Source organism: Mytilus edulis, chromosome 1, assembly GCF_963676685.1.
Source record: "Mytilus edulis chromosome 1, xbMytEdul2.2, whole genome shotgun sequence".
NCBI lineage: Eukaryota > Metazoa > Mollusca > Bivalvia > Mytilida > Mytilidae > Mytilus > Mytilus edulis.
Window position 1 is genome coordinate 40,159,453 of NC_092344.1, and position 15,167 is coordinate 40,174,619.

At 31.3% G+C, this 15,167-nt stretch overlaps 1 protein-coding gene across 1 annotated transcript in view; it reads right to left on the reverse strand.

Annotated features, from left to right (window-relative positions):
- Positions 1-1,362: 1,362 nt before the first annotated feature.
- The window catches only part of LOC139482565 (ATP-binding cassette sub-family D member 1-like), a 31,449-nt gene continuing 17,644 nt past the window's right edge, over positions 1,363-15,167 (reverse strand). Inside the window, exons 9-13 of the mRNA XM_071266478.1 lie at positions 13,796-13,921; positions 10,575-11,575; positions 9,453-10,252; positions 7,250-9,273; positions 1,363-1,901 (exon numbers count right to left, since the gene is read on the reverse strand). Of these exons, the coding sequence (XP_071122579.1) occupies positions 11,338-11,575; positions 13,796-13,921 (364 nt within the window). The 3' untranslated portion in view covers positions 1,363-1,901; positions 7,250-9,273; positions 9,453-10,252; positions 10,575-11,337. The remainder of the gene's footprint in view (positions 1,902-7,249; positions 9,274-9,452; positions 10,253-10,574; positions 11,576-13,795; positions 13,922-15,167) is intronic.

Here is a 15,167-nt window from a genome sequence, read left to right on the forward strand (position 1 = left end):
GTTTTTAATGTGACATATCTTCAAGTTAACAGGAATTCCCATAGGGACTAACTGTGCACCACTTACTGCACACCTGTTTCTGTATTGTAATGAGTTACAATTCATTACTAAAATCAGCAAATACCCATTGAAATAACATCTGATTCCAAAATATAACTCTTAGATATTTGGATGATATATTGGCTCTCAATAATGACGACCTCAGTATGTACACTAAAGAGAATTATCCTGCTAAATTGATTTTAAATACAGCTTATACTGAAAATGAACATGGCCTTTTCCTGGATCTTGATATCTATATCTTAACGAGAAGCTTCATATTAAAATTTATGATAAAAGAGATGATTTTTCATTCCAATTGTTAATTATTTATTTTTAAATGATGATGTTCCTTTGCCACCATCGTATGGTGGTTATATACATGTATCTCAACTATTGATTCACTTGTGCAGACATCTTATACATTCAAGTTTTTCGAATCTAGTCTTTCATGGTAATTTTCTTTACAAAAATGTCGCAATTCACCTCAAAAGCTAACAGACTCATTCATAAGGGATATACTTACGTTGCTGTTGTCAGGTCATTAAGGATGACATATTTTGGTATTAATATTGACTCACTCATACGGTCTTTGCATTGGAAATTTACATTTATTCTAAAACAAGTTGTTGGCATGATACAGGTTTTGATCTTCTGATATGTTTTGATGGTACAATACTTAACCCCTAACTGGAGGGATTGTGCTTGATTTTCATATGATGAACCCATAATCTTTCAATCAATTAAATTGAGGTCCGGAGCTGGCATGTCAGTAACTGCTATTAGTCCTTTGTTAATTTATGTATCGTCATTTTGCTTATTTTCGCTTGTCTCATACTCTTACTTCTTTATAACTGAGTATTGTTGTTTGTTTTTTTATTCTACATTAGCTACAGGTATAAGGGGAGGGTTGAGATCTCACTAAACATTTTTAACCCCACTGCATTTTTGCATCTGAACCTGTAGCCTTTGTTAGTCTGTATGTTTTTAAAATTTTAGATCATTTATATGTTTAGGAGTTTAGTATGGTGTCCATTTTCTTTGAACTAGTACACAATTTATTTAGCGACCAGCTGAGGCCCACCTCTGGGTGCAGGATTTCTCACTGCCTTGACCTATTGGTGGGCTTCTCCTGTTATCTGCTCATAATTTTGTTGGGTTGTTGTTTCTTTGACATATTTCCCATTTCCATTCTCAATTTTATCATGGAGATGTTACATATTCATGAAGTACCACAAAATGCAAGCCCATTATGAACAGATCACCAGACAATCTTTCAGTTCTACCGGGTTTACTTATCAATTAGGAAAAAAAAACAACAAGACAGTCTCATGGATCTTTATTGGTGATCTTAAAATTAAATTTAATAGTCAATTATAAGTTAAAACACAATCACAACATTTGTTCTACGCAACAATAACAACACACAATATGTAATGTAAAAACATGATTGTTCTGTACATCATATTCTAATAATTAAGGGCAACTAACTTGTTCAAGTCATCTTCTGATAATCAATTAAATACTTAAGGTTTTTTAAATTGTATTACAAAAAGCTTTTCACATTCTATCCATTATTGGTAACGTTTATGTATTTAAGTACCCCTAAACAAATTTAAAACTGAAAAAAAAAGTGACAAACATGCATTGTCCTGATGTTAGTGTCAAATGTAGAAACATAAAGAAAGTGGTTTAAAAACAACAATTTCTATATAGGATAATTATAGAATAACCGTACATTGTCTTGAAATATAAATTTCAATTAACATAGTTTAGAAACCGGTAGAAAGCCAGGCTTTGCAGAGCATTTCTATTCTGTTAAGAGCTGAGTACAAATAAAATGTATACTTCAAGACTATGTACTATTCTTATTCATATTTCGCCTTCGGTCTCAAGTAATAAATTAGCTTAACTTCTCTATGAGGGGTGAAGCTTACATGTAATATCTCTGTTTAAAGAAACAAACTATAGCTGGCCAGTGACCTTGACCCTAGTATATAAGCACCTGTTCCACAATAACTTGTCATTATTTTTCTAGAGGGGTGAAGTGAACACTTCACTTGAATTCGTTTTAGTTAATTTATTTTTATTTTAGATTTAGGGGAAAGTTACTAAAGTTACATTTAACTTGTGTACGATGTACGACAAGTTCTAATGTTATTTTGTTAATTAGAAATAATAATTCCTCAATTGTCTATGATGTATGACAAGTGTTGATGGAAATGAATTTAAATTTCTTGTCTACGATGTATGACAAGTGTCGATGGAAATTAATTAAAATTTTTTATTGTCTACGATGTATGACAATTTTATATATTCATTAAGTTTTTGCCTTAGTACGATGTACAGCACATTTGTTTCTTAATTCATACACCTGTTTGTTAAACAGGTAGATATTTAAAAGTATTTCTATTCACCTGAAGGTCGTGAGTACTCTTCAGAATTTACACGTGTTTTACCTGCACAGGTACACATTATTTTATTACAATGGCTGAATTTGATTATGCAAATGTATTGCTTTTGCAAGATGTATAGAATTATGTTTACACTTACAAGGGTGATGGCTATGATTTTCATCATCTCAGTTGTTTTAGAAATTAAAGATGATAAATTTAATAGGAAAACAAGAGGTATTTTGAATAAATCCTCTTCTTAAACAGTTATAAAACCTAGTAGTTTTATAAAAGATCATAATGGCATTGCAATTGGAAATAATTGACAAAGCAACAGAACGAGTCAAAAGTAAGTTTTTAAATCTAGTGCTACTTGTATAGCTTCAAAATCTCCTTGATTTGTGAATTTTTCTTAAGATAGTGCTGTTGAGATTTAAGATAGGCATGTACATTTGTATACATATTGATGCATTGACTCATTTTTATTAATGTAGTAAAGAACATGTATGAATCATGAGGTTTGAGACAGTTTCTCTGCCTTCAACTCAAGCAGAGTTTGTAGAGAAACCTGCTGCTTTATTCGAATTTTGCCATTAGAGGCTTACTTTAATGAAGATTTAGTTCTAATTTTGATCTGAACTACTGTAATGATACTGTTCATGTACCTCCTTTTGGAGTTTGTGCCATGGCTGATGATAGTCCAGCCGGAACTGAATTTTGATACGTCTTTTGTTCCTGCATTAAGGTTTTCAGAAGCCTTTAAGGCTTCTCTAAATGAGATTAATGGTCCATTATCTCATCCTGTTTGTTGAACAGTTTAATCATGATTTTGCTTGGAAAATCCCAAAATTGTTTAAAAAGGCAGAAAACTGTGTAAGTTTTCTTCTGGACTTTCTGTGACTGTTAATAATACTACCATGTCAGTAAATATCAAATCAGGAAAATATCAAGTTCATAGAGGAGTAATACTATCACCCTGAGAACTGTGAGAATCCTAGTGTGTCTAGGATAAATAACAAGATTGAAATGGCACTGCCTAGACAGGCCCACTATGTGGTTTCAAAGATGCAGGAAACCCAGAGATACTTTATTAAGGGGTTGATCATCACCCCTATTGTTGAGGATTTTATTGTAAAATTCTATTTGTTTGTTTGACCATGGGTTTCTATTTTAACGCATAGGAGATGCTCAGAAATATCTAGATGATAAAACTTATTTGTAATTCTGATGTGATAGTTGATTTATTACGTTTTTAGTTATGATTGCATGAAGCAAACTTGGTGATTATACAAAGATTCTTAAGCAAATTCTAGATTCCTTGGAAGAGGTTCCAGGTCTAGCAATTATTTTACTCCCAGCTGTTATGGGAAAGGCAATATCAGTCTTTTAACTGTGGAGGCTCTGTTGGTTAACAGGGCATATACTAGTAGGCAATTCCCTTCATTGAGAGGAAGAGGTTTCCCAAAAGGGAACAGAGAATCTCAAAGAGGTCACATTTCTCAACCAGTTGCTATATACAGTAGATAACTTAAATATTATGATTTGGAAAATGTTACTAATGGTCTATTGAAATTAGATTTATTAAGAAATGGTTATAAAATTATTTTTAATGATGTACCACATATTTGAATAAAATACATTTCACCTTTCATAAGGATGAAATAATTTCAGAAGTCCAAAAATTGATAGCTAAGGGAGCTATTTAAGAGGTTGATCGATCATTGGAAAATTAGTTTATTTCCTATATTTTCTTAGTTCCTAAGAAAGATGGGTCTTCAAGGCCTGTTACCTATTTGAATAATTCAAACATACTTAGCTTGTGGCTAATCAGCATTTGGAGCAGGACCATTTATCTTTTGTTTAGATGTAATTCTTAGGGATGATTATCTATATATATATAGAGAGAGAGCTAACATCTATAGATCTCACAGATGCATATTTAAGTATCATTTATGATTATATCACAATTGCCTGATTTATGTGGAAAGGACATTGATATGATATTTATGTTCTTTGTTTTGGATTGGCTTCTGCATCAAGAGTTTTTACTAAGGTTTTAAAACCTGTCTATGTATTTTTATGAAATAATGTCACTTGAAGTATATACATGCTATAGTTTATACATTGATGATTCTTTTATTATGGATCAGAATTTAGATGGTTGTATTGTGAATACAGAAGAAGTGGTGCAAATGCTTGATAAGCTGTGCTTCGGAATAAATTTTGAGAAGTTGGTACTCATTCCTTGGAAGCATATTGTTTTCCTTTGTCTCATTATTGATACTGAGCTATTTAAGTTTTTTCTGACGGATGTGAAATGTTAAAATTATCTCCCTTGGGAAATTCTTCTTAAATAGAATTGTGTAACTGTATTATAGATGATTTGCATCATATATTGGTCTTGTGGCACATGCTTTTAATGCAGTATCTGTGGGAATGTTGCAGAAACATGGCGAGAAATAATGTTGAAACACTATAGTTGTTACAGTGTTTATTATCATCAATCTATAGGTGAAATTTTTAACGATTTAAATCAGAAATTAAGAATTGATTTTTAGACCCATCAAAATAAGTTTTTGGATTGGACCAGATGCCTCATTAGAAGGATTTGGGATCCAAATTTGAAGAAAATTTTTTGATTTGGTAGATGGAGCTTCTTTAAGAACATGCGCTCATTTCATATAGATTTCTTAGAATTGTTGGCTATATTTTTCTTTTGGAGAGAAATTTTTAGTCACAGAGAGTTATACAATCAGAAAATACAATTTCAGTAGCATTTATTATGCAATAAGAGGTATAACCTCTTTGTCACTTTTAAAACATGCTTACTACAAATATTTCATTATTTGGGCTTGGTGTTCAAGAAAGAACATTTTTATCACAGCTCTTTATATTCCTGGTAAGAAAATTTTGATGCTTATCATATGTCTAAAAAATTTACAGATTCAACAGGATGGCAATTGAAAGAAGATATATTTGTTTTGTTGTTATCACGTTTTTATTTTCAAATCTGTAGATAATTGATTCGTTGTCTTTTGACCAACAAGATGTTTGTACTTTTCATGGTCAGATTTAAGACCTTATATTTTCCCATCTTTTTCATTGTTGGGGATAATTATAAAGAAAATTATTAGTGATAAAGTTCAAAAGGCTCTTTTGATTATTCCTTTTGGTCTGCTCAGAGTTGTTTTCTTTGCTAAGACCAATTTTAGTTTATTTGACAGTTAAAAGTTCTGCTAAACATAAAAGTTAGTAACAATGTTACATACTGAAGAATGCCTTTCCGTCAGGAAGAGATTTGATTTAACTGTGTATTGTAAAAAGTATAAGTGACCAACACCTGAATGGTTGATTGTGCGGTAGGATAAAAATGTGTGTATTTATTCAGAAATCACTTTCATATAAACAGGAGATTTCAGAATCATTTGTAAAATATATTTACACTTCATCTTGGAGATCATGCATCTATGATCAAGCATTATTAATATTTTTTGAGAAATTTCATTATTTGGTGTGTTCAAAGAGAACCAATTCCTTATCACCATCTCAAAAGGATGTTATTGATTATTAAAATTTTTTGTAAAACACAAGCTTTTCATATTCAGCATGTTTAATGTGAATTTTACTTGTTTTATGTTGAAACAGACTTGATCCTTTAAGAAGTAGCTAGATGTTACTAAATTTGTTTGTTTACTACATGCATATGTGAAAGGTTGTTTAAGCCTGAATCTGCAATTGAAGAGTTCGATACTCTTTCACTATGGAGATGAATTTAGTGCTATCTTTTTAAGTTCTTTATATTCATTAGAGGATTTTACATTGAAGACTGTCTTTTATACTTGTGTCTTTATTTGCCTTGACTACAACTGCCAAAGTACAATCTTTATCAGCTGTAGATTTACATTCTATGTTTTTCATTCAGAGACATGGCACTTTATTTTTTCATATACATGAGTTTTTGAAAAATACTAGATCTGTTAGTTAGTCTACCTAATGAGGTGATCAAGGGTTTTGATAAACCAAAACTTTGTGTTGTTAAGACAATGTTTTATCATGTTTTGTGTATAAAATATGTGAGAGAATTCATCTAAGTCTTTTTGTAAAGTTTAGATAGTTAGAGAGAGTTCTAATTTTAGCCGAGGTTTTAAGGTTTACTCATTTAGAGGAACCTCTTCATAAGTGCATTTAGCTTCAGGATGTTCTATTAAAGACATTATGGCAACAGCTTAGTCTGGACATATGGTAAAACTTTTTATAAGTTCTATAAAAGGGAAAGTGAATAATATCAGTACTAAAACACTTTTCTTCAGTTGTAGTTACTGGATGATCTTGTGATTTCTATGCTTTATTAAATGTTGGCATTTATATAAAAATTGTTTTTAGTTTGTGTCTACACTTTAAACAAGCTAATTTATTACTTGAGACCGAAGGCGAAATATGAATAAGAATGTTCCTTCATCCAAGCATATCTTGGATGTGCAGGATGAAGGTCATTCTTAGAATATGAGCCTGAGGCTCGAAAGTAATTAATTCCCACCCTAGGGATTATCAGTCAGACCCACCCTTTTTCCAATGGGTTTTATATTTGGTCGACACAAACTTGCTTTAAATTATGACAAGTTATTGTGGAACAGGTGCTTATATACTAGGGTCAAGGTCACTGGCCAGCTATAGTTTGTTTCTTTAAACAGAGATATTACATGTAAGCTTCACCCCTCATAGAGAAGTTAAGCTAATTTATTACTTTCGAGCCTCAGGCTCATATTCTAAGAATGACCTTCATCCTGCACATCCAAGATATGCTTGGATGAAGGAACATTAATTTTGATACACTGTAACTCCTACATCTATTCCAAATGAAATATTTCCGGTAAAAATGATCATATTTGAATTTGGAGAGAACAACTTAAAAATGATGAGATCCTGCATTTTTTAACAACCCCATTAATAAAACTCTACAAATTGTCAACCTCATAAACAAGGCACCGATTGTATATCACAAATGATAATACAGTTGATGCAATTTTACTGCAATAATAGCAAAGCTGTAGTATATCAAAGAAATACAAAATATAGTACATAGATAAACAGAAGAAGACAAAACAGTCCTATTAAACTTAAAAATTGATAAATAAAAAAAAAATTATGATAAAATCATGCCAAGTCAAGTTTTGAAAGTTACTTTACAGACTGTATGAGAACCAACTCTTATTTCAAATGGATCACAAAAACAAAATATGAGTATTTTAACTACCTTAATAGTTGGCTTTGGTGGTTGAAGATGAGTTTTTCTTATTGTAGAATTAGAACAGTTGTTTGTCAAAGCTATGTAGCTAAATTTAGAAAATATGTTTATAAACAGACTAAATCTATGTAAAAAATTGGCAAAACATTTATGTGGATTTCGTTATTTATGCAAACATTCCTTTTTCTTTAAAAAATAATACACATTTTATTGAGATTTCATATTTCATATCATATAAACTACTTTTTGTGACAGTGAAATGACATTCAAACATTTGCTAATACATATTTGTTTTTTATCATACAGACATAATTACATTTAAGCTTTGCACAACATGCCAACTAGTGGCAATACACCAAAGATAAAATGATACAGCTTTTTAAGACACCTTAATCTAATGTTACAAACATAATACAAGATTTCCATGAAAATACATTCACAATAGATACTATCGTATATTATAATACTGTTACAGCAGATTTTGCCATAAAGAAAGATTTTTATATAACATGGCAGTCTCTCAAAATTTGAAAGTTGTTTTAATCATATAATAATAGAAAAAGTAAGCTTGAAGTTGTAATTTTGATTTTTTTTTAATTTTAAGAAGCTATCCACTATTTTCAACAGTCTTAATAATAGATGGTATTTTTTGTTCATCATACAGTAATTTATTTACTAACAAATAACACTCATTCCAAATTTTAAAGGATTGAAATGCACAACTTAACTGTAGATGGGACCTTTTTTTAAGGGATTGGCATGGGAAAATTACAAAAAGTGCATTTTTGAAAATTCCAGAAGTTTAATCTGCAAAGGAGTATCTACCCCTTACTCAGTTTGAAAATGAGAAACACAGGTCCACAGCTATTAATTTTTAACAGAATAAAAAAAAAGATTAAACAATGAATTGCCTCCCTTTCACTACTTTATTAAAACATGTATGTCTGATATTAAAAGAAGAAATCTATGCAGTCTGTAAAAGTATCTAATGATTAAAGGACCTTGTTAATTTTTGTTCATGCTTCACCAGTTTGATGCTGACTTCACTGTTAAAGAAAATTAAAAACAGCAGGTTGTTAATTGGACAAGGTGTATTAACATTGATAAACTGACCAATTAGAGACATTCCAAGCCATATGCGTTCGTTTTATCTATAAATTTTGAACTTTACTACAAGATTTAATTAAAAATAACTGTAATATCCATTTCTGACAATTTCTCACTTCAACTGATCATGACATTCCTAATTTAATTTGCCTATTTTGTTCAATTGTTTAATTTTGTATTATGTTTATTATTGACACTCTCCTTCTAGAGGCAATAAAGAATATATATTATAGGGTTATTGCATGAATATTATTAGTTACACAGTGTGTAATTGTCCTAATACGAGAATTTATCTGGTCAATAAAATTCATATCGGGTGAGGCGAAGCCAAACCCGATATGAATTTTATTGACCCGATAAATTCCGTATTAGGACAATTGAACACTGTGTAACGAATTTATCCTGATTTTGTTATATTGCATATTATTATATTTAAATTCAATGTAAGGACAATATCAACCAATTATATTTTAGATATTTAATCTAAAACTGTGAAAAAATAAAATATTAGGACTATGAAGCAACTCATTTTTTTATTAGGTCAATGGTATAAGGGAGATAATCCCAATTGACGTAATAAATAAGGGAGATAACTCCTATTGACGTAATAAAAAATTGTACTGAAATTTATTAGGACAATATCAGCCAATCAAATTGCGAGAAATTACTCTAAATCAGGATAATGGGGAATATTGTACCGAGTAGAATTTTATATTGCATGAGCTTGCGAGTGCAATATATGTTCTACAAGGGACAATAATCCCCAATATTCATGAAATAACCCTTTTATCGATAGCAATATAATATTTGAAAAAGTAAATATAGTTTTAAACTTAGATTTTGTTGTTGATGGCGTCATGAATTTTGAAGATTTATTGCACTAGTGCAATATTGGAATTTATTGCACGCTAACTTTTGTTTTTTTTCTGTGGGAAATATTATATTGCTATGCAATAAAATGGGTTACTGCAGGTTTACAGGAAATCTACCATTATACATTTAGGGCAAAATAAAAAATTGTCCTATTTTCTCATCCAACTTTTTAGTTATCATATACAATCCTATAACAAACAACCACCAGGGTATGAGGTTAAAAACTATGAGTATCTTTTTTATTGTAAAATGACCGCAAACAAGTTTGAATGAAAATCTGGTCATTTTTTTCTTTGCATTTACAAAGATATAACATAAGTACATTCATATATGTTACCCTGAGCACAAATATCAGTACTGACTAGATACATATGGAATTAATAAACAACAACAACAAAAAATTTAATTTAATGCTGTAGTACTACTTGTTCATAAATATTGATTGTTCAAATATTTACAGAATGTGTTAAATTGTGCAAATAAAAAAAAACATAAATAAATTAATAAAATACTTAGATGAGATGCTTCTATCTATCTGATAGAGCAATACATGTACAGAGATTTTGTAATTTCTATTAGTACGCACTTGTATAGCCTATTCGTAAATGTAAAATTAAGAACTTGGAAAGAATAAAAACAAGAATGTGTCCAAAGTACACGGATGCCCCACTCGCACTATCCTTTTCCATGTTCCATGGACCCTGAAATTGGGTAATAATCTAATTTGGTATTAAAATTAGAAAGATTATACTATTGGGAACATATGTACTAAGTTTCAAGTTGATTGGACTACAGCTTCATCAAAAACTACCTTGACCAAAAACTTTAACCTGAACGGACGGACGCACAGAAGGACGCACAGACGAACGGAGCCACAGACCAGAAAATATAATGCCCTCTACTATCATAGGTGGGGCATAAAAATCATTTGTTTATCAGAAGAACCTTAAATTAGCAAAATTATTTAAATTCTAAATCTAAATTATACCTTTGCAAATACATGTACTGTGGATACATTATTATTCGTTGTATACAAATTTTCTTGGATTTTGTGGGTACCTGTAACAGGTGACCCACGAAAATAAACGTTCAAAGAATAAAAAAAAATCTACAGATATATGCAGACTTCCGCAAAACCATGAAAATAAATATCCATGAATATATAAATTTTCCTTAATCAGTGAAAGCTGGTACCGCACTACCCATGAAAAATCCACAGTATCTATTTATTTGATTTTGTTTCAAACATTTTTGCAAAACCAATTTTCACATCTACATTTTGTAATTCAGAAAATTTAAGCTAAGCAATTTGATTTCCCGATTTTCATTCATACATCATAACATAAAATCATCAAATTAAAATGCAATAATCAATAATCATGATGATGTTTAATTTATTAAAAGTAATCACAAAGGGAATATTCCCAATAATACATAATTAGTTATTGTAAACTGAACATTCAATTTACAACATTTCATCTACCAGAATCTAAGACATGATTTTTTCCTAAAAACAATTTTCTAAGTACTGTAAATTATTGGGTTTACAACTCTGTCGCATTTTTCGCAATATTGAAAACCTCACAATAATTTTAAAATGTATTTGCAGTACTCTCAGTATAATATCACTGGCAAGAAAATTTGTAGAAATAAAACAAATAAACTAAGGAATGTTGTGCATCAACTCTCTACCAATTCATCTACATCATCTATATTATCCTGACTGGATAGTAAGACTGAATCCTCCCCTAATATAGAGCAAAGCTCTGATAGTCTGTTATGCATCTTAGGGACACCAGCTAATTGGGTCTCAAGCTTTTGTTTTTCTTCGTTCAGGGTAAGACGAGTGTTTGTATCCAGTTCTTCCATTCTCCACCCTCCTTCTCCATCAAATTGTAAAAGATGGGTATGAAATTTCCTGTAAGAAAGAACAAATCTAAACACAAGTGAAATAAAAGAAATATACTGTTACTATTATTCTTCTTTTTGCTTGTTGTAGCTGCTATAAGTTAAAGCTTAATGCTTTATTCTATTGATTTAAATACTTCATGCAATTAGTGAAGGAAATGGAAATTGTGGTGTACTGACAAAACTATCAACATCTGAAAACCAACTGATTAACTACGTCACTTGTAATTCAAGCCTGTGTCAATGTGATAAAAAAACTCAGTGAAATTTTAGGGGAAGGGTTAGATAGGCCTTATTTTAGATAGATAATTCTTTAAACCAGTAATGCATTGATAATAGCCAGTTTCAAAAATGCTTTTTAACATTTATCATAATTGAATGAATCTGTAGTTTTCTCAATTGAATTGTTTAATATTTTTCATGTTGGGGCCTTTTAAAGCCAACTATACAGTTTAGGTTATTCTCATTGCTAAAGGCTGCATGGTTGCCACTTTCTTTGAACTTTGGTTGATAGTTGTCTCTTTTGTCTCATACCACATCTCCTTGTTTTTATAATGTGTTTCTTGGAGTTTTGACTAAATTAATAACAACAGTGCACACGCTGAAATGTCTCGCCTTCCTTACTAATCATTGATTTTATGTTGATAGTCCTAAATATAAAGCTTTATTACAACTGTCACATAAACTTAACATTAACCAAGAAAACTAAACACTGACCAATGAACCATGAAAATGAGGTCAAGGTCAGATGAACCATGCTAGACAGACAAATATAGTTGATCTATTGCATGCCTACAGTTTAAGAAAAACAAACCAAAACACAAATACTTAACATTGAGCAATGAACCGTGAAAATGAGTTCAAGGTCAAATAAAACCTGCGGAACTGACATATAGATCAAAAAATATTTCCATACACCAAATATAGTTGACCTATTGCATATAGTATTAGAAAAAAAGACTAAAACTCAAAAACTTAACTTTGACCACTGAACCATGAAAATGAGGTCAAGGTCAGGAGCCACCTGCCAGCTAGACATGTACACCTTACAATCATTCCATACACAAAATATAGTAGACCTATTTCGTACAGTATAAGAAAAACAGACCAAAACACAAAAACTTAACTATAACCACCGAACCATTAAAATGGGGTCAAGGTCAGATGACACCTGCCAGTTGGACATGTACACCTCACAGTCTTTCCATACACCCAATATACTAGACCTATTGCTTATAGTATCTGAGATATGGACTTGACCACCAAAACTTCACCTTGTTCACTGATCCATGAAATGAGGTCGAGGTCAAGTAAAAACTGTCTGACGGGCATGAGGACCGTGCAAGGTATGCACATACCAAATATAGTTATCCTATTACTTATAATAAGAGAGAATTTAACATTACAAAAAATCTTAACTTTTTTTCAAGTAGTCACTGAACCATGAAAATGAGGTCAAGGTCATTGGACATGTGACTGACGGAAACTTCGTAACATGAGGCATCCATATACAAAGTATGAAGCATCCAGGTCTTCCACCTTCAGCTTCTAAAATACGAAGCTTATAAGAAGTTAGCTAACGCCGCCGCCAGATCACTATCCCTATGTCGAGCTTTCTGCGACAAAAGTTCAGGCTCGACAAAAATGGTTAAACAAGTTGTGATTGTCAGGAGTTATGTTTCTTTATATAGAGTAAGCTCCTTAAACATAGAGATGGATGGTGTTTGGTCAAAGTGATCTGCATAAGATATCATATCCCTTGAACACATGTGCACTAAGTTTAGTCACTAGCTCATTCTACCAAAACAAAGTTTTTCAAGGGTGAAGATTGTTATTAGACAATAAGTCAACTGTCCATGCTTAGTGGGTATATAAAAAAAATAAACAGCTTCGCCATGAGCTCATGATATGCAGTCACATTTTCAAAGAATAAAGTTCAATTACTTCTCAATGTCATGTTAGAAATTATTGAAAATCAAAAGAGAGTTTACACCAATAGATATAAACAATGTAAATGGGCGTATAAAAATTTAAGTCAAACATTATGCAACAGCCCTAGAGATCTAAACACTGATTTTACAGTTCAACTCAATGTTACAAAATTCAAGGCCAAATAACAAATCATAAGAAATAATTACAAATATAGTTTATCTTACCATAATGAAGGTCTATGAGTGATAGTAAGTAATACTATCCCACTGTCCTTGACTGTTTGGTATATCTTACTTACCACAATGAAGGTCTATGAGTGATAGTAAGTAACACTATCCCACTGTCCTTGACTGTTTGGTATATCTTACTTTCTACGTCTATAGAAACAGCACTGGTACATTCATCTAGTAAGGCATACTGTGGTCTGAAATAACACAAGATAAATATTACTTTTGCCTAGCATCTGAAATGTCAAAATTAATTATTTCAAGCAATTAAATCAAAGGTGTTTATCAACTGCTGTGGGGTTAAAATTTTCATAAAAACTATAAAATGCACATGAAGTAGAAACTATTGTGAAATCAACAAAATTTTTTGCAACACAAATAAAAGGTAAATCATTAATTATGACCCAATGTATTACTAGTACTTTACGAAGTCAAATTATTTTTGATTAAACAAGAATGTGTCCTTTAAGCACATGGATGCCCCATCCATACTATCATTTTCTATGTTCAGTATAACGTGAAAATGGGGTAAAATCTACAATTTGGCATTAAAATTAGAAAGACCATATCATAAGAAACATGTGTACTTAGTTTCAAGTTGATTGGACTTCAACTTCATCAAAAACTTCCTCGACCAAAAACTTTAACCTGAATCGGGACAAATGGACAGACAGATGGACATAAATGGGGCATAATAAATGGGGCACAAAAGTTCAGATTGTACTAGGATTATAAATAACTAAAAATACCAGAGAACCACACAACAGTATGACTTATACTTCAGTGTTTAATTTCATACTTATGCCTCACTAAAATTTAGGACAGAAACAGGGAATGTGTCAAAGAGACAACAACCTGACCATAGAGCATAAAACAGCACAAAGCCACCAATTGGTCTTCAACACAGAAAAAAATCCCACAACTGGAGGCAGGCTTCAGATGGCCCCTTAATAGACATATGTACTAGATCAGTGAAACTGTAAAACCAGCAAGCATGGACGAAAACACAGACTGTTTGGAAGATTCCCTATTGAGGAATGAGCAAGATTGCACATAATCATCAGAAGTAGAAAGTCAAGAAAAGAAGGAATGAAACAGAAGGAATCCTGCAGCAGATTCAATTAGGACATTACACAAAATGAATGAAAGCACAAACATAGTCAAAATCTTTTTGAATATTCACCATGTTCAGGTTTTCATCTGTCTGAAATATCACCACCCACCCCACTCAAAAGATTAATGTTGCAATGTCCATCTCGTGTCTTGATTCAAAACTTGATTCAGTTTTTATATAATGGTACATGATATATTAAAATTATTTGTTTACATATCTTTTTTATATTTGGTAATTCTCACATTTCTTTGAAATCTAAAATTTCTCAAGCTCTTCAGGCCATTTGAGCTCATAACACTTAGCCTGCTTAATTCAAAATTGAAACTGGA